Source organism: Myotis myotis, unplaced genomic scaffold (assembly GCF_014108235.1).
Source record: "Myotis myotis isolate mMyoMyo1 unplaced genomic scaffold, mMyoMyo1.p scaffold_m19_p_17, whole genome shotgun sequence".
In the NCBI taxonomy this organism is placed as follows: domain Eukaryota; kingdom Metazoa; phylum Chordata; class Mammalia; order Chiroptera; family Vespertilionidae; genus Myotis; species Myotis myotis.
Window position 1 is genome coordinate 34,094,474 of NW_023416321.1, and position 20,725 is coordinate 34,115,198.

General features: G+C 41.2%; 1 protein-coding gene across 7 annotated transcripts in view; it reads left to right on the forward strand.

The window, feature by feature from the left end:
• The window catches only part of VPS53 (VPS53 subunit of GARP complex), a 191,345-nt gene that overhangs the window by 41,052 nt on the left and 129,568 nt on the right, over positions 1 to 20,725 (forward strand). For all 7 annotated transcript variants that reach the window (XR_004972902.1, XR_004972903.1, XM_036340926.1 and 4 more), the window contains exons 7-8: positions 8,225 to 8,274; positions 11,365 to 11,431. Coding sequence is in view for 5 of the 7 variants with exons in the window: in XM_036340926.1 (XP_036196819.1) it covers positions 8,225 to 8,274; positions 11,365 to 11,431 (117 nt within the window). In the remaining 2 variants the exon portion in view is untranslated. The remainder of the gene's footprint in view (positions 1 to 8,224; positions 8,275 to 11,364; positions 11,432 to 20,725) is intronic.

Consider the following 20,725-nt stretch of genomic DNA (forward strand, 5'->3'; position numbering starts at 1 on the left):
GCATAACGACTGGAACGACTGCTCAACCAGTCGCTGTGAGGTGCATTGACCACCTCTCGGTCCCTCCTCCATCCTGAAGGTTCTGATCACAGCATGATGAACGGGGAACCGCGAACGTGGGGTGGGGGTGGGGGAGGAGGACTGGGGATTGTTGGGTTGCGAGCAGTGGTGAGTGTCCAGTGGCAAGCTGTGGGGCATTGTGGGGGTGGTGAGCGTCACGGGGAGGCGAGCGTTGCAGGGCAGCATGGGGTGGGGAGCTTTGCAGAGCATCTTGGGGCGGCAGTGGTGTTGAGCGTAGGGGAGCGTTGAGCATCGCAGGGTGTCACAGGGCGGCGGCAGTGAGGGGCAGTGTGGGGCAGCGGACGTGGCCCTGATTGCAGGCTAGGCCTAGGGACGCTGCTCATGCGCAATTTCGTGCGCTGAGCCTCTAGTAATCAATAAAAACATATCCTTGGGTGAGGATCAAAAAATATTCCATCTGGCAAAAACGTGGAGGGTGAAATGGGGGGAGGCAGAACTGGAGGCAGGAAACCCAGTTAGCAAACTGCTGTGACAGATCACTTAAGAGAGATGATGAGAGCCCTGGCCGGTTTGGCTCAGTGGATAGAGCGTCGGCCTGAGGACTCAAGGGTCCCAGGCTCGATTCCGGTCAAGGGTATGTACCTTGGTTGCGGGAACATCCCCAGTGGGGGATGTGCAGGAGGCAGCTGATTGATGTTTCTAACTCTATATCCTCTCCCTTCCTCTCTGTAAAAAATCAATAAAGTATAGATTAAAAAAAAGAGAGAGAGAGAGATGATGATGAGAGCGTCAGTAGAGACCAGGATGGAGAGAACAAGATTCAAGAGCTATTTAGGAGGCACAAGACAGAATTTGGTAGTTGAAGGGATGTAGAATCTGAAATCATTCATTTACTCAACAAAAAACACCTCCTCTGCTTCCCTCTGTACGAAATTTGTGGCCAGAGGAATGGAAAAGGCAAATACCCTCCTTCCCAATATAGAGCTTCCAGTCTAATAAAACCATTAGCTGGTTATAAGCAAATTATTATGCTTCACAATTACTTGTTCGTATAACTATTAATTATTTGTTGCTTGCTGTCAAAAGAGTTCTCACTTTGAGTACAAGGGTAATAATAGATTATATTTATTGGATGCTTACCATGCACCAGGCACTATTCTAAACACATAACAATGGTAAGTTCTCACTTTGTTAACATGCTTGCTTTACGATGAGAATAATGAGGCACCGAGAGTTAGAGGATGCCCAGCTACATATGATAGAATTGCCACGAAGGAAACATGCTCCATTACTGTGAAAACAGAGCATGCACCTGAGGGACCCAAAAGGGCTTCCATGAGGAAATGACATTTAAGCTGTGCGTTATAGGCCAAATGAAGGATTTTGGACTTTGATTTCTAGCCTGGCAGACGAAGTGGGCGTTAGCACCTTTACCCTATATTGGGAGTAGGAAGAAAAACAGGTTTCAGTGGCAAATAGGCTAGTAGGAGGATGTAAAGGTGAGCTCATTTTGGAACATATTTGGGGCATCCACGTAGAAATATGTGGTTGGGTAGTATTTGAATCTGAAGTTCATAATCCCCATAATTGTTACTATCTTGGCATAAACCAGCTTTTTCTAATGGACATGTTAATTTTTAAAATAAAGTTGGAAAACATGGCATCCTACTATGTGATTTATCTCTTTTGAGATTTCACAGATAGCCTTTAGCGCTCACATTTTCTTTGTTTTTTATTTAAAAATGATATCAGAAATTTATTAAAGTGTTGTTTTTTAATCCTCACCAGAGGACATGTTTTCACTGATTTTTTTTTTTTTTTTGAGAGAGAGAGAGAGAGAGAGAGAGAGAGAGAGAAACATCAATCAGCTGCCTCCTGTAAGCACCCTGAAAGTAGGTGGGAATTGAACCCACCACCTTTCCGTGTTTCCGTGTACTAGAGGACGTACAGCTCATCATTTTCTATGAAAAAGGAATTCTGGGAATTAGCTGGACATGGAAATTTGGGAACAACTGATATAGAGATAGTTTTAAACATGAAAATATTTCATTTACCCCACCCTATTAAGGTTGCTGACCCACTAAAACAAAGTATGTGTTAGATTTGAAAATTGTATAGGAAACCACCAGGTTCTTACATCTTACTGATATGTTGTTATACTTGTTTTTAAACTACTGTAGGGAGCACAAGACATCCAGATTTAGTTATGTGTCTCGCCTTATGTCCCCATGTACATGATAATGTGTTGTGAAATTTCTTAGGTGACTCAGAAAATTTATGACCCAGGGTTACCTTTATATCCCCAATCCCAGATTTACACTTAGCAATTTATCCCAGATTTCCATGGACCTTAAGGAAAGGTAATAAAAAGTAGTGGCATGATTTATAATTTCTTTCAGCTATTGCTATATCTTGGGCAAAACCCATCTCTATGCCTCATGGACCTGCAGTAAATACTTGTGAATTGCCCTAACCGGTTTGGCTCAGTGGATAGAGCATCGGCCTGCGGACTGAAAGGTCCCAGGTTCGATTCCGGCCAAGGGCATGTACCCTGGTTGCAGGCACATCCCCAGTAGGAGGTGTGCAGGAGGCAGCTGATTGATGTTTCTCTCTCATCGATGTTTCTAACTCTCTATCTCTCTCCCTTCCTCTCTGTAAAAAACTCAATAAAATATATTTTTTTAAAAAAATACCTGTGAATTATGAATTTAGAATATTTAAAGTATGTCAGTGTATCAAGAATAAATTCACACACTCCGAGGAGGAGGGTGTGAAGGTGTCTCTATTCAGTGGCAACTACTGCGTGTCTGTGTGGACTGGAACAGATCCCCAGATGTTTCTAACTCACCAGGTCCAGGTGTGGGGAATGTGGGTTTCTGTATATAACAGAGCTTCGTGGGTGGTTCTGAAGAGTAGCTGGGCTTCCAGTCTCCTAGTAGAAAACTGAAGATGACAATTGTCATGTTTTCATTAGAGGTTTGATTAGGGAAACTAGATGAAATTTATTTTAAAAAATAGAATTAAGCCTGGCTGGCGTGGCTCAGTGATTGAGCATTGACCTATGAACCAGGAGGTCATGGTTCGATTCCCAGGTTACAGGCTCGATCCCCAGTAGGGGGCATGCAGGAGGCAGCTGATCAATGATTCTCTGTCATCATTGATGTTTCTCTTTCTCTCTCTCTCTTTCCCTCTCCCTTCCTCTCTGTAATCAATAAAAATATATTGTAAAAAATAAAATTAAGAACTTTGAAAAAAAGAGTTATATGGAGCTGTTTATACAGAATTTTTTTATTTTTTATTTTTTATTATTAGTTAAGGTATTACAAATGTGTCCTCATCCCCCCCATTAACCCCCAACCTCCTTCCCCCCCCGCCCCGCCCCGCACACTCATGCTCCCATCCCCCTGTTGTCCATGTCCATTGGTTTGGCTTATATACATGTATACAAGTCCTTCGGTTGATCTCTTCCCCTTACCCCCGCCCTCCCCTACTTTCCTTCTGGGGATTGATAGCCTGATCTCAATCTTTGGGTCTGTCCCTTTTCATCAGTCTATGTTGTTCTCTATAATCCACAAATGAGTGAGATCGTGTGGTATTTATCTTTCTCTGACTGGCTTATTTCACTTAGCATAATGCTCTCCAGTTCCATCCATGCTGTGTTTATACAGAATTTTTAATGATTCCCTCAAAATGCATGCATCTGTGTGGTTCAGAGTAAAAAAGATGTCAAATTGCTTATCATCTCAGTTTAATTTTTTAAAAAGCCATATAGTATTTGCATAGAAGGAGCAGTAGAAGGTAATATACCAAAATGCTAATGGTGATTATACTCTGCTGGGGATGAGTGTGATTTTATGTATTTCCTGTAATCAACAAGAATCACCATTAAAGTCAGGAAATACTTTTCAATAATTAAGACATTTGTAAGCGATGGAATTAACACTGTGCAGCCACATTACAACAGAACTAGAAGAATGATTCTCAAAGAGTAGATGTATCATCTCCACCCAGGGTAGCCAATCTGGATTCCTATGGGGCGTTTTCCCAACTGCCAGAGAGGCCTCAACCCCGGTGAGAATCATTGTTATCGAGAGGCACTGAGCTGATAGCAGGGAGTGTGTCATATCCCTCAGGTGTGTTGGGATGCAGAAAAACTAGGTCAGGAACCATTGTATTAGAGGTAGCATGGTAGAGTAAGAAAGAGTGAAGACCCAGGAGTCAGACCTCCACCAAATCCAGCCTCCGTGACCTTGGACAAAGTATGCTTTCAGGGCCTATTGTCCATTCTTTATACTGAGGAGGAAAAGAGCCTGGTAAGAAGATTAAGGGAAATCATTTTTGTAAAATGTTCAGAGGAGTATTGCATAACAGATCCACATTAAATGTTAGCACCCTTCTCCCTTTTGCTTCCCCAGTAGAAAATCTGGACGATAAAGAGCAAGTAGTCCACCTAACGTGCAGTCGTTATAATTTTCTTGTCTTTTAAAAGTTGTATTCATGGGGTACTTGGTATTTTTACGTGTTTTCCCCATTATTAGCATGTTATCTTAAGTGATATTTGTTTCAGAGTCTCCCTGGCCAGTGTCTTTAGTGGTGGGACAAAAGTCCATCAAATATATATGGCCTAATTTATTTAATTTTTCTGTTGAGGGCCCTTTAGGTCATTCCCTGTGCTTTTTGTTTGTTTGTTTGTTTTTCTTTTTATATTGTCTAAAGTTTTACATATGTCTCCTTTTTCCCCAATTGGCCCCTCTCCCCCAGCCATTCCCACCCGGGCAAGCCCCCACCGACCCAGTGTCCATTCCCTATTTGTGTGTGTGTTTTTAAAAAATATATATTTTTATTGATTTCAGAGAGGAGGGCGAGGAGGAAAGAGATAGAAACATCAATGATGAGAGAAATTTGATTAGCTGCCTTCTACATGCCCCACACTGCAGTCTGAGCCCACAGCCTGGGCATGTGTCCTGACTGAGAATGAAAATGTGACCTTCTGGTTCACTGGTCCATGCTCAACAGGTTTGCTGACCAGGTTTGCATTTTTTTTTAATATTTTAAAATTGATTTTCAGAGAGAGAAGAAGGGAGAGGGGAAGAGAGAGAGAGAAACAGCAATGTGACATCACATCCATGAGCAGCCTCCCACACACCCTCTGCTGGGGATTGAGCCTACAACCTGGGTATGTGCCCTGACCTGGATTCAAACCAGCAACCTCTCAGTGCATGGGATGATGCCCAGCCAGCTGAGCCACACAGGCCAGAGTGTTTTTTGCTTTTTAAAATAAATGCAGTTGAACATCTGAAAGCATAATATATTTTGAATTATTCTTTTCGGGAAAATTGTTATGACTTAAGCAAGACCTTCATGTCTACAGAGTATTAAATTTAAGCAATAATTACTGTACCACCAAACATCAATATTTGCTGATGTGGAATGATCTTCAAGTTATATTAAGTGAAAAAAGCATGGTACAGGACAATGTGCATTTATGTAAGGAAGGGGATATAAGTTATGGATCTGCTTCAGATACATAGACATCTCTAATGTGCCAAAGAAACTGGCCCAGAGCCATTGCCTCTGGCGAGGAGAACTGGGAGGTGGACGGGCAGAACAGGGGAAAAGAAGCCTTGCTTTCCACTGTCTGCCCTTTTCTGTTTGAATTTTTGGTCCTCTACATGTTTTATCAGTTTAAATAGATTACAATTTTAAATTTTGAGATAATTTTGTATTTGTAGAAAAGATGCAAGAATAGTACAAAGAATTCATGGCTGTCCTAGCTGGTTTGGTTCAGTGAATAGAGAGAGCTTCGGGCCAGGAACTGATTGGCTGCAGGTTCCATCTGGTCAAGGGCATGTACTTCAGTTGCAGGCCCTGTCCCCAGCCCTGGTCGGCGCATGTGGGAGGCAACCAATCCATGTGTCTCTCTAACATCAATGTTTCTCTCTGTCTCTCCCCCTCCCTTCCACTTGCTCTAAAAATTAATGGAAAAATATCTTTGGGTGAGTATTAACAAAACAAACAAAAAAACAGAAAGAATTCATGGCTACCCTTCATCCCCAATTTCCCAAATGTTAACATTTTTTAAATAGTTTTTTTAAGTACCAAAATTGTTTTTTAAAAAAGGAATGGGTTCCAGCAGAGATAAGCCAGGTGAGAACTAGTATGCCTGTTTTGCATATGAGGAAATAGAAACTCAGAGAGGTTAAACCTCTTGCCCTCTAGACATACAGCAAATTTGTTTGTGGCAGAGATTTGCCAAACCCACGTCCTCTGACAACTCAGGTTCTGTCACCACCGTGGTGATTTATACTCAGTCTGGTTTTGCAATGACAACTTGACAGAGGATTCCTCAATTAAAATAACTCTCTTTTCTGAGATTTATTGTTACCTCAGTCTGTTCTTGGGTTTCTGAAATTCAGAGTAACCATTGGCTTTGTCAGAACAGTAGACAAGATGTGAATGGCCCCATCTGACATCTCAAACACTTGTGACCTGATTTCCTTACCAGCCCTGCTCCCGGCAGGAGCCTGGTCTTCTCCTGCCAGCACAGGTTGCTGGTAGCAGTTCCTACATCACCCCCAGTTCTTGCTCAGATAAAATATCTGTTGGTAAAAGAGAGAGAGAGGAAGAGGACTGGTGCCTAAGTGGTTAAGAGTGTCGGCCTTCACACCTAAGGATTTTGGGTTTGATTCCTGGTCAAGTTCCCATTCGGGACATGTGCAGGAGGCAGCCAATTGATCTCTCTCTCTGTCTGTCTGTTGTCTCTCTCTCTCTCTCTCTCTCCCTCTACCCCCCCCTCCCTTCTTCCCTTCCACTCTCTCTAAATCAATGGGAAAAAATATCCTCTGGTGAGGACTAACCCTCCCCCCCCCCCCCCAAAAAAGTGCTATTAAGTTGTACCATCTCTATTCCATTAGGGGGCACCATTTCCTCACATTTTTTGCTCCCTAATGTTGGAACTAGTCCATTTGTTTCTATTGTCATTGTCTTAAAAACAGAAATACCTGTATTATAATTACAGTAGCAGTGCATAGTCAATATAGAGCAGTTAGAAAATACTCAGGCAAAAAAAAAATTTTAAATCTTTCCTTTTCATGGATTACAGCTACTGCTACTGATATCATAGATTCTAGCTACTAATATAGATTACAAGTTCTAGTATTTATCATTCCAGACTATTTTCTAGTGGATCTATACACTTAGAAAAAATAGATATATTTATTTATTAAAGAGTAACATAACATGGAAGAGTACACAGATCTTAAGTGTATAGCTTGATGAATTTTCACAAAATGAATTCAGCCATGTAACTACCACCCAGATCAAGAAATAAAACATCTTCATGCCTTAGTCAGTTTGGCTCAGTGGATAGAGCGTCAGCCTGCAGACTGAAGGGTCCTGGGTTCGATTCTGGTCAAGGGCACGTGCCCAGGTTGTGGGCTCGATCCCCAGTAAGGGGCATGCAAGAGGCAGACAATCAATGGTTCTTTCTTATCATTGATGTTTCTATCTCTCCCTCTCCCTTCCTCTCTAAAATCAATCTATCTATCTATCTATCTATCTATCTATCTATCTATCTATCTATCTATCTATATAAAAGAAGAAATAAAACATCTTTAGATGACCCTGTCTTGCCTGCTCATAGTCACTGTCTCCTCCAAAGATAACCACTATCTTTGCTTCTAAAACGAGAGAATAGTTTCACTCATTTTTTAACTATAAAAATGGGATCCTACTGTATATACTCTTGTTGTCAAGCTTTCTTTTGTGTGCAACATTATATTAGTAAGATTTATCCATGTTGTATGTATGTTCATTCATTGCTATATTTGTTGTATGAATTTTTTATGATTCTATATATCAGGGGTCAGGCAAAATAATAAATATTTTAGGATTTGTGGACCATTCAATCTTTGTTGCAATTACTCAACTTTGTAGTTCAAAGCCAACTGTAGATAATATGTAAGTGAATGGGTATGGCTGTGTTCCAATAAAACTTCGTTTATAAAAATAGATACCAGGCTGGATTTTGCAATCGTTGCCAATTTCCACTATACTTTTTTTTTTTTAAAGTAAAAATTGAATTGTACTCTCTGATTACATTTTCTGAGATGTCATCAATAGCCATTATAGTTCATCATTTCCCTGTAAAAGAGGAATTCCAGGAAGCGAAATAATAGCTGGCACTTTTCCTTCTTTATTGTAGTCTCTGGCAAACATAGACGAAGTTGTGAACAAGATTAGACTGAAAATAAGGTAAGTAATACTATATGATTATTAATAATGAAAAATATGCTTCATTATCTGAAATCTCACTTTTGCTATAAATGGTCATTTGAAAGAAAAATAATTCTTTTTATGTGGGTTTTCATACAAGCCTGTGGCAAAGACCTCAATTCTTTGATCAGTCTTCAATTATTTGTTAAAAGGGAAGAAAACTGTAACAGGCTATTCAAAACAGTTGTTATAAAAGGAGGCAAAAGCATTTTTATATATTTTTTAACCATTTGTATGCCATAAGTGTCTATAGACGCAAATGGCAGACCTTTTTAAATTAAATTCAAAATATCGTGGCGGCTAACTGATTAAAATTGATTTTAGAAGGAGAGGAAATGAGAGAGTCTAGAAAGAGAGAGAGAGAGAGAGAGAGAAACATTGATGTTAGAGAGAAACAAGGATCCGTTGCCTCTCATACACACCTTAACCAGGGATCAAACCAAAACCTGGGTATGTGCCCTGACCAGGAATCAAACGCTGGGCCTTTCGGTGTACAGGACGATGCTCTAACCCACTGAGCAACACTGGCCAGGGCAGCATTTCTACTATATTTGTAATGGCTTTATTTTCTTAGTAGATTTACTTTGTGTGTGTGTGTATTCCTAAGGCTTAGATATGAATATGGGCTTATATGTATACACATACATGTATACACATATATTGGCCACATACCAGTTACCAATGAGGTTAGATCTGCTGGTTGGTATGGGTGGTGGCCCAAGATTAAACATCGTGATTAATCTAGGATGTGATTGTCTAGGGTGGTCATCAAGTGTCCTTCGTGCCCAGTAGCCTTGTTCTGGTTTGTCCACATCTGAATTTCCAGTTTTAACACGTGGTAGATACTCAGTGTTTATTTATTCATTATAATTATTACCATAACTAGTGGCCCGGTGCATGGATTCATGCATATTGAAAGGAAATTAATTAGAAAAAATATTTTAATATTGTAGTCACCCTTTCTCTATAATAGAAGTGTCAAAGGTGAAAGAAAGTTAGTAAAATGTATATTAGTAAATGTTATCGGCAGTAAACCAGATTTGGGGCCGACAGTGCCCCAGCAATCCACAGCCAAAGGTGGAATTGCGCGGCCCCTCAAGGAATCAGGCTCCCTCCTCTCTGGTTCTGGGGTGCGTCACCCGAGAACCGCAGCTGCCATGTCACCACAGCTCGGCAGCACCTGCTTTGAGTGTCTGCCCCCTGGTGGTCAGTGCGCATCATATGTACTGGATGGTCAGATGGTCACTTAGCCTTTTTTATATACAGATATCTACACTAATAAAATAGAAACATGCAAATTGGAGTTACTCCGCTATGCCCACCAGCCAGTCAGACGAGTATGCAAATTAACCCAACAAAGATGGAAGTTAATTTGCATATACAGGCGCAGAGTGAAGACTGAAGACAATGTAGAAAGGAGCCAAGTGCTGCAGAAGGAAGCGAAGCTGCGAAGCAAGCGGGCTGGCAGAGATGGGAGGGAAGCAAGCGGGGTGGCGGAGGCGGGAGCGAAGCCCACCTCGGTGGGTTTCACTCCCTTCTCTGCTTTACTCCGGCTGCAGGAAGCCCTATTTTTGCAGGAATATTCCTGCAGTGGGCCTCTAGTGTATATATTTGTGCACTCAGGGGGTGGGGGGGGTCCCTCAGCCCGGCCTGTGCCCTCTTGTAGTCTAGGACCCCTCGGGGAAAGACCACCTGCTAGCTTAGGCCCGCTCCCCGGGGGATTGGGCCTAAGCTGGCAGTCAGACATCCCTCTGGAAGCCTCGGGGGATGTCCACTTGCCAGCGGGGAGCAGGCCTAGCTGCAGTCGGACATCCTTAGCGCTGCTGAGGAGGCGGGAGAGGCTCCCACCACCACCGCTGTACTGGCAGCCGTCAGCCTGGCTTGTGGCTGAGCAGAGCTCCCCCTGTGGGAGCACACTGACCACCAGGGGGCAGCTCCTGCATTGAGCGTCTGCCCCCTGGTGGTCAGTGTGTGTCATAGTGACCAGTGATTCCCAGTCGCTCTGCTGTTAGGGTCAACTTGCATATTACCCTTTTATTATATAGGATATATATATATATATATATATATATATATATATATATATACACACACATATATATATACACACACACACACACACACACACACACACATACACACATATATATATTTATATATATTTGTAATTAAACATATTAACTGTAGATTTGCTTTTTAACTTTTGATGAGAAGAAGCCTTTATTTTGAATCCAGGAGATTTTTCCCCCTTTGGATTTTTTTGGTGAAGACCTCTATTGTTAATGTTTTGTTGAATTGGATGCCTTAAGAAGTGCAAAGAAGCCAGTTCATCGTTTGGTAGACTTTTGCTATAACAATTCTAGTGGAGACCACTAAGTTGTCTAGGGTTTGCACAAGTAATGGAAATTCTCTGATGATCCAGAAATCACTTGTGAGCCGGTTATTTTCCTTCTGCTCGCAGACCTTTAATGGATTCTTCAAGTAAAATGGAATTGACTAAAATAGATGTCTCTGGTTGAGACATCATTAGTGGCCCCTGTTGAGCCCCTGGAGAAAGAGGAGCTAGAGGCTACAAGCCTGTCTCCTGCATAGGTTGCACAATCAGGGCCCGGAAGGTAAAGGACTGATTTCGTATATTACCCTGGCTCCTTATCCCTTTTAAGGTTCTGGAGGAAGTTTCTGAGGAAGGAATTTATGTGGGGTAATTTGGATTCTCTGGCTTCTTCCCATAAAGTTTAAGCAACTTTCTCATTTTTGGTTTATTCCATGAAAAATACTAAAAGTTATATGGGTCTTTTGGACACTCTGAATACTAAGTGAAAACAGCCCTTTTTTTAAAAACAGAGGCAACTCGTCAGGCTATGCTGGGCTTGGCTTTTTACACTACTGTTAGGCTCCACTTGGGCCCAAGGCCTCAGTGTTTCTTATATCATTCAAACTTGTTTGATTTTCTGGACAAGTGGGTACAATCTGCAGAAGATGCTGGATAAATTACTAACTCTTGCTCTTTTGATTAGCCCAGAATAGAGATTATTTTAATGATTTGTATTCTTTAACTTTTTTTACCAGGAGACTGGATGACAATATTCGAACTGTTGTAAGAGGTCAAACAAATGTGGGACAAGATGGCAGGCAAGTAAGTAACTTATTCTTCCCTATTCATTGTGCTCCCCTAATGTCTTCAGAACCCAACTACCAAGTGACCAAAGTGTTGAACTGTCTCCTTACAGAGCATTTTCTTATGGTTCTGTCCTGTACACAGCAGGAAATGTACATGACTTGTTCTACTAGTAATAGGGGTAGGCTGCCCAGACCAGCCATGAACTCTCTCACTCAGTGTTCCTTGAGCCAGGGGCATATCAGCACATCTCACCCAGGCTGGGACATGCAAGCTGAAATGAGAAAACAGAAATCTTCTTATCTTTATCTTTTGTGTGCTGTGTCTAAATGTGGTTGCTACTTTTATCTAGCTTATCTAGCTAAGTTGTTGGGATTTTGGTATTACTTTTGTTACTGGAAAAGATGGCAGTAACCTATGCATCAAAAGACACTATCAACAGCCCTAGCTGGTTTGGCTCAGTGGATGGAGCATTGGCCTGTGGACTGAAGGGCCCCAGGTTCAATTCTAGTCAAGGGCACATGCCTGGCTTGTGGGCTCAATCCCCAGTAGGGAGCATGCAGGAGGCAGCCAGTCAATGATTCTCTCTCGTCATTGATGTTTCTATCTCTCTCTCTCTCTCTCTCTCCCCCTTCCTCTCTGAAATTAATAAAAATATATTAAGAAAAGACACTGCCAACAGAATAAAAAGGCAACCTACAGAATGAGAGAAAATATATGCAAATCATATGTCTGATAAGGGATTAATATCCAAAATATATTGAGAACTCCTAAAATTCAACAACAAAAAACCAAACAGCCCAACAGTGGGCAAAGAACTTGAAGAGACATTTCTCCAAAGAAGATACAAGATTAGTCACTAAGTACATGATGCTCAACATCACTAATTATTAGGAAAATGCAAAGCACACCCAGTAGGATGGCTGCTATCAGAAAAACAGAAAACGCCTGGCCAGCATGGCTCAGTGGTTGAGTGTTGACCTATGAACCAGGAGAACACGGTTCAATTCCTGCTCAGGCCACATGCCGGGGTTGCAGGCTTGACCCCCCAGTGTGGGGTGTGCAGGAAACAGCTGATCAATGATTCTCTGTCATCATTGATGTTTCTATCTCTCTTTCCCTCTGCCTTCCTCTCTGAAATCAATAAAAATATATTTTAAAAACAAACAAACAGGAAACAACAAGTGTCAGCAAAGCAACAGGGCTAAAAATCATGCAAGGACTAGGAAATAGGACCAGTTTTAGGATATGGAGAAATTGGAACCCTTGTGCACTGTTGGTGGAGTGTAAAATGATACAGCTGTGTGTAAAACAGTATGGAAGTTCCTCAAAAAATTTAAAATATAGAATTACCATATGACCTAGCAATTCCACTTCTGGGTATATACCCAAAATAATTGAATGCAGGGTCTTGAAGAGATACTTGTATAGCCACTTTATAGTAGCATTGTTCACAATAGGTAAAACGTAGAAGCAAAGTGTCCATTGACAGATGACTAGGTAAGCAAAATGTGGGATATGTATACAATGGGATATTATTCAACCTTAGAAATTCTGACATATGCTATATGGATGAACGTGAAGACATTATACTAAATGAAGTAGTCTTGTCACAAAAAATACTATATGATTCCACTTATATGAAGTAATTAGAATAGTGAAAATCATAAAGACAGAAAGTATAATTATAGTTGTCAGGGGCTGAGGGAGAATGGAAAGTTACTGTTTAATGGGTATAGAGCTTCAGTTTTACAAGCTGAAAAGAATTATGGGATGGATGGTGGTGATGGCTGCACAAGAATGTGAATGTACTTATTACATTCAATTAAAAATGATTAAGATGATAAATTTTATGTGTATTTTAACACAATAAATTTTAAAAATCAAGATGGAAATAAAATTCATATATTACAAAAAAATAGTAATGTGACCTAGCTACAGTTCCTCGTGCCTAGTAACTAGATTGATTTCAGGAATTTTACGTTTCCTTAGATTCTAGCTAAGGAGGGCTGTTGGAAGGGAATGAAGGGAAAAAGTATATGGGGAGGAGGTATTCTTCAATGATTCAGAGGCCAGATGTTATCTACTAACATTTCCCTTTTCATTTGGATTTTATTTTTCTGTTTAGGCATTTTTCAGAAATTGCTGTCTAACAATGACGTGCATGTCTGTCCTAGTCTTCTCCTCATACTGTGTCTGGTTCTCCCTTTCCAGTACTAATTCAGTTAGGTCGGGTGTGCATCTTTGTAATAATAGCTTCAATTCTGTTATTTGTCCTGTTTGACATTTTTTCGTACACCTGATTCCTTTTTTAAAATAATTTGTATTGAATTTAATGGGAATGACATTGATTAATAAAATTATATAAGTTTTTCGTGTACAATTCTATAATGCATCATCTGTATATTGTATTGTGTGTTCATCACCCAAAGTTAAGTCTGCCGTCACCATTTATCCCCCTTCACCTATTTCACCCAGCCCCCCAGCCTCCTCCCCTCCAACAGCTCTCAGTACAGATGATTTCTTAAAATGTTAATTATGCTACCCAGATTTTTGGAAGGTGGATGGAGGTTGTAATCCTGTGTAGAAATTTCCTCATCTTATATTCCTGTATTCTCTACTAGTAGCTGTTGAGTCTCTTTCTTTTATATTTTCAATTTATTCATTTCTCTATTTTTCTTACATTCTATGACTTTCTTTTCCTGTTAATAATCACCTTCCGTTGATCCATTTGTAAGTAGTCTACCTTCTTCCTTCTTGTCACCATCACTATTTGTGTGTAGACATATTAAATTCCTAAAACTGGTCCTATTTCCTAGTCCTTGCATGATTTTTCGTCCTTGCTGTTTTGCTTTATCTATTTAGGTTTTTCCAGTGAAGTCTTTGCTTCTCTGGCAGGTGAGGCTTATGTAATCGGGGCCCTTATAGTAAGAGATGTCATGTCACCTGGTCATGTCATCTACCTCTTCAGAAACCTCAGTGGGCTCTGTCTACCAAATTAAACCCAAATTCCTTTGCTTGGCATTCAGGGCCTCAGTCTACCTTTCCAGTGCTGTTACCTGTGTTTCATCCATGCTGAAGACTTAATATTTTCTGGACTTAGGATGTGTCCTTCCTTTTTTTAAAAAAAAATATATTTTTATTGATTTCAGAGAGAAAGAGAGAGGGAAAGAGAGAGAGAAATATCAATGATAAGAGAGAAGCATTGATGGCTGCCTTCTGCAAGCCTCCCACTGGGGATCGAGCCCAAAACCCGGGCATGTGCCCTTGACTAGAATCGAACCTGGGACCCTTCAGTCTGCCGGCTGACACTCTATCCACTGAGCCAAACCAGCCAGGGCAGATGTGTCTTTCCTTTTGCTTAAAATTCTTTCCTCTTTTTCTCCCAATAGCTTAATTTCAAAATCTTACCTATTCCTAAGGCCCAGCTCAAATACCACTTCTTTCATGAAATTTTGGTTTATCTTAACTAGACAAACCAAAGGAATCAGAATTTTAGAACTAGGAGGGATTTGGAACTTGTCTGTTCCATTCCTCTCGTTTTACAGGTGAGAAAATTGATCCCAGTGTCCCTCAGTTAATTAGATGTATTCCTTTCTGCCTGCAGACTCCCCCAGCCCCATGCCCGGACTTTTCATTTGGCTTTCCTGGCCTCCTTTGATGTGCCAGTGGACACCTCTTGTCCCATTGACTAGTTTATGAGCTCCTGGAGGCAAGAACTGCATCTTTCTCTTCTTCATACGTCTCAGAACACATAGTCCATGTGTAATGACAGTTTATTTAACTGTTGTTTAAAACTTGATTTGTAGATGACTAGTTGCAGCTTACTACTCTTTGAAATAATAATGCTACTGTTTATTGTGATTCTGCCTGTATTTAGAATGGCTCACTAGAAACCTTAATACACAAAAGAGAGTCTCAGGTATTTAAAATTCCAAGATTGTGAAAGTAAAGTAAATGATTCATCAAGACTTTTTGTTGGGTCATGCTACGCAGATACATATCTCTTAGTTAGTTATGTTTTAACCTGTGGTCACAAACTAGCAGTGTTGGGGAGTCCGGCCAGAATTAGACAGCCTGCAGGAATGTCGGCCTCCCCACCTCACATGTGAATAGGTTACAGGTTGCTGTAGAGCAAAGCAGGTCATATTTCAGAGAGTAAGACCACATTTTCAAGAATGTTTAGATAGCATTTCAATCTGTGATGGAATTTTGTATTCGTCTCCTTAGAATCCAGACAAAAAGGAAGCCCAGAAGAAATAATTGCTTTTCCTGTCATCCCCTCCATCTGTCTTTTCCAACAGTTTGTAATGCAAGTTGAACTAGAGACTTTTTTCTCAGGGAGCTTTTGAGTCCTATCCTTGTCAGCTCCTGAGGGTGAAAGCCTCGCTGTCCAGCCCTGGCTGCCGGGTGGTTTACTAAAGGGAGACTCTGTTTGACTGGCACAGACTGGGGAGAATTACGGATGTTCCAAAATACTGAGTTTTATAGGTCAAGAGGCCCCAGGTTTTCCCCTTTGCTGGGGCAGAGGAAAAGTTTCCTTTCAGAACTTATTTCCTAAACTTCTGAGGAACACTCGGGAGGGGAGCAGTAATATGGACAAAAGGAAGTTTTCCTTTAATAAATTTCATCTTGATTGTGTTCAGTCAGAACAGATGTATAAATAAGGGGAAAGTATTCACTTTACATTTATGGTGTCTTCAAAAGACATTTTTAGCAGAAAACATTCTTATTAGAAAGCAGTATTTCTGACTCAAAAATTATTTGTAGGAAGGGAGTAATTTAGAAATTGAAGACACAGTGAAGCAGTTTCTTTAGTTTCTTGACATTTCTGAAGTGCCAGCTGCCCGGTTAGTCCTCTGCGGCACATTTTGGAGAGCCTCGGATTGCTGGCCACCTCCTGTGTGGGTGGACTTGTGCTGGTCTAGTCTGTGACCTCTTCTAACCAGACTGTGACGCTCACACAGTTATTACAGCACTGGATTCTCCCCATTTTTATCTGTTGAAATCATCAGGCAAAAGTTTTAATTAAATGCCCACATGTTTGAAACTTTGTGGATGAGTCAATTCAGCAAGTCCTTGATCTGATATGCAGTGAAACTTATCCAGCTTCCCAAGAATTAAAATGGACAACTTGGAAGTAGGTAGAAAGAGAGGTGACTAGTGGAGTGGGTTAGAAGAAAAAGTTGGCATGTGAAATTTCAAGAGTAGCCAAACCTTGACCAGTTCCCAGTAAGATGAGAATCACCAAGAGAGGATCAGCCCCTGAGCTTCTGTCTCTTCAGTGGAGCTTGGCTCCAGTGTAAGTGTTGCATCAGAGCAAGATGAATGAGTTTGGGAGGGGAGCAGAATTAGGACAGTAGTCCCCCTATCTGTGGGCGATACTTTCCAAGACCCCGAGTGGATGCCTGAAACACAGATAATACTGAACTCGCCCCTTTTCTCTTAAAAGAAGCACTTGACCGCTTCTTTTGGCATATTTGAATTGCCAGCATCACTCCTCTTTCGGGCCACTGTTAAGTAAAATAAGGGTTACTTGAGCATAAGCACTGCGATACACCGTCAACAAAGCGGAGATAGCACGTACAGTGTGAATATGCTGGACAAAGAGATGATTCACACACCAGGCAGGTGCGATATTTTATCATGTTACTCAGAAAGGCATGCAGTTTAAAACTTAGATTTGTTATTTTTAAATATATTTTTATTGATTTCAGAGAGAATGGAAGTGAGAGTTAGAAACATCAATGATTAGAGAGAATCATTGATCGGCTGCCTCCTGCACGCCCCCCACTGGGGGTTGAGCCCGAAACCTGGGCATGTGCCCTGACCAGGAATCAAATCTTGGCCTCCTGGTTCATAGGTCGATGCTCAACCACTGAGCCATGCCAGAAATTGTTTATTTCTGGAATTTTCCATTTAATATTTTCAGATTTTAGTTGGCAGCAGGTAACTGAAACCATGGAAAGCGAAACTGTAAGTAAGGGGGGGGACTGCTGTGTCACCGTCTCCAGCTCTGCTCACAGAAACTTTGATTTGGAAGAAGGTAGCCTTCGATTATTGCATACAGTGTTCCACTCAGTTCAGGAATCCTTTCTATGGCATCTCTGACATTTCATTATCCTGCTTCTGCTTGGACACTTGTGGTTTTGTAGAGGTTTAATTGTAAGAAACTTCTTTCTTAGACTGAACTAAAATAGTAAAATACACTTCATTGTAATTTCTCTTTGATCTTAGTTTTGCCAGTTGAACTGATGTAAATCTAATCCCGTTTCCATATTACAGCTTCTAAAATTGAAAATGGATATTATGTTCCTTACTGAATGTTCCTTTTTCTAGGCTAATCATTCTTAGTTTCTTCAACTTCATGATATGGTTTCCAGACCCTTTATTATCCTGGTTGCCTTGCAATTTGTCAACCTGCCTCTTAAAATAAGATTCCTGGCCAGGAGTAGACATAGTGCGTGAATATACAGTGGGACAATTTCTAGACTGGGCTTGTTAACTTGGGGACTGGAAGTTCAGGGGGTCTGTCAACTGAAATTAGTTGTAAAAGTTTGTATGATAGACGTATTTTTGGAGAGAAGACTCACTGATTTTTCTAGATTCACCAAGGAGTCTGTGACTCTTTAGAAGTTAAGGGCCATTGATTTAGGTACTGTTCTTCCATTTCTTTGGATTGGGTGAAATTTTTGGCTGCCATATTACACCATTGGCTTCTGTTGAATTGGCAGTTATCTGAAACTCCTAGGTCAAGAGTTGGGAACAGATTCCCACAGAGCTAACAAGTGGCTTCACAGGCCAACGTGCATCCATAGGCATCCATTGGCGTGACTGTCCTGTCGGAAGGGGACAGCCACAACTCAGCTCTGTGGAATTGTTGTCATGTCTGAATGCAAACCTGGAGTTTCCAGGTCTATCATTGTTTCAAGAGAAGCCAGAAATCCAATTTTTATGTGACTCTCCCAAGTTTTAAATGTTGGCTTAGGGTTTTTTATAATTACTGTAAAGGCCAAACAAAACACATCTCTGGGCCAACAGTTTGCAGTATCGGCCCAAGGCCTTATGAACTGCTTTTCAACTCTTCCCTTCTCTACTTCTGTAAGAGGTTCTTTGAAATTAAGTACTGGACTTTATGTGACTCACACTTGATTTCATCTTGCTAGTTTGCTGATTGTTCCAGCCTGTTGAGACCTTTTAGAACTTTGATAACCTTCCCATTTTCTCATGACTGGATTTTCCAGACATGCCTTCTATGTCTTCATTCAAGTTGTGGATGAAAAGGTTGAACAGGATGGGTTCAGAGCCATATGGCATGCTATTAGAGACTTCTCGTTCTTCTCTTCCGAATCCTCATCTAATACAAAATGCCAGGCCCGAAAACAAAGAATTTCTTCCTGTCGTCAGTATCTGTCCAGGGCTGTGTTTCTTAATTTGTTTCTTAATTTTTGCATGTCTTCACTTTCCTCAGAAAATGAGGCTTATCATACTTGCCTTCTCTTTTCACAAGAGTATCATAACGATTTATTAATTAGCTCTGGCCGGTGTGGCTCAGTTGGTTGAGCATCTTTCTGTGCACCAGAAGTTCGCTGGTTCAATTCTCGGTCAGGGCACATTTCCAGGTTGCGGGGTTGGTCCCAGTAGGGGTGCATTCAGGAGGCAACCAATTGATGCTTCTCTCTCTCTCTCTCTCTCCCCCCCTCCCTCTCTCTCTAAAAAAAAACACCACAATGAAAATATTAAAAAAAGATTTATTAATTAAATCAGCAAAGCACATTGCCTTCCAAGAAAAAAGTGTTTTCTGCTTCTCATCCTCAAAATGAGCATATCTATTTTGGGCATTAGAACAGAAATAACTATGCTCTCCCAGACGCTGCACTAGGTAGATGGTAGGGCTTCACAGCACAGCATCAATCTTCATTACGTGCGACTGTGACTCTGTAATTGTCAGCTCTCTGGCAGGAGGACTTGAAGTCTTTCCCTCCATCACTTTAAATTTATCCTTTCTCTCATCTTCTCTGGGAGGGAAACGAAGCCCGTTGATGGAAGAAAATAGATGGCATCATTACTAAAGAGACCATGAATAATTCAGGGGAAAAGGCAGCTGGCACTTGCTTCCTCTGGGAGCATACTAAATCTAACGCAGTTGATAACCAGTGTCACCCAAATAAATGTAATATAAATAAATAAAGCAATTGAGCTTTTCAAGTATGACTCAAATTTTTCCATTAGTGATCAAGAATGATTAGATAGTTTTGTTTTCTTTTAATTATTTTGAATTCTATTTTTCAGAATGTCTGCAGATAACATTAAACTTCAGAAATTGCAAAGGCCTGAGAATGACCTGGGAGTGCAGGAGGATTCAGTGGGGTGGTTCTGGAGTTGAGTTGTAGTTCAGTCTTTGGTATGGGCACGGTGTTCTTGGTTCTGATTGGGGCTCTCCACTGTTCCCCAACCAGGGTTTCTTACATCTGGTGCAGAGGTCAAGGTTGGCATGCTGTTATTTGACAAGTCGAATCCAAGTGAATGTTCAATTTGCCTAAAGTTCTAGTGCAATATTGACTGTAGCTGAGGCAAAGACTTCTAGAGTGTCCATTATTTAGCACTGCAGTGACTGGGTGCAGTCTTGTCACCATGCCTCAGCCTGCTAAGTGCACATGAGCCTTGATAAGCACTTTCTGGCAGAGTGACATATCTGCTGCATATTGGAAGCCTTTGCCACTTGTCCTCCAAATCTCTTTGTTTTAGATAACCTATAAGGAATCCAAACAGTTATCTTCCCTCTCCTCTATGTATACCACTGAGCATTTTATTTGCATCTCTAAGGATTGGGGTAGTTGGGCAGTGTCACTAATGTAACATTGGGTGGCGGCCTGGTCAAGTGAGAACTTGGGCTTTGAATTTGAGTTGTGGCTCTGTCATGCTCTCTCTCTGTGACCTTGGGCAAGTTACTTAATTTCTCTGAACCTCAGGTTCCTCATCTATGACATGGAGATAATACCTACTTTGGGGTGGTGGGGATTAGAGTTTATTTAAAAACACCGAGCCCTAGCTGTTAGTAGCTCAGCTGGTTAGAGCGTTGTCCCATACACCGAAAGGTCTCAGGTTCAATTCCCAGTCAGGCATATACCTGGGTTTTAGGTTTGATCCCCAGTTAGGGTGCATGCGGAAGGTGACTAGTCAATGTTCTTCTCTCACGTTAGTGTTTCTCTCTCTCCCTCTCCCCCCCCCTCTATCCCTCTCCCTCTCCTCTCCTTTCTCTCTAAAATCAATAAAAAACACCTCCTTGGGTGAGGATTAGAAAAGAACAAA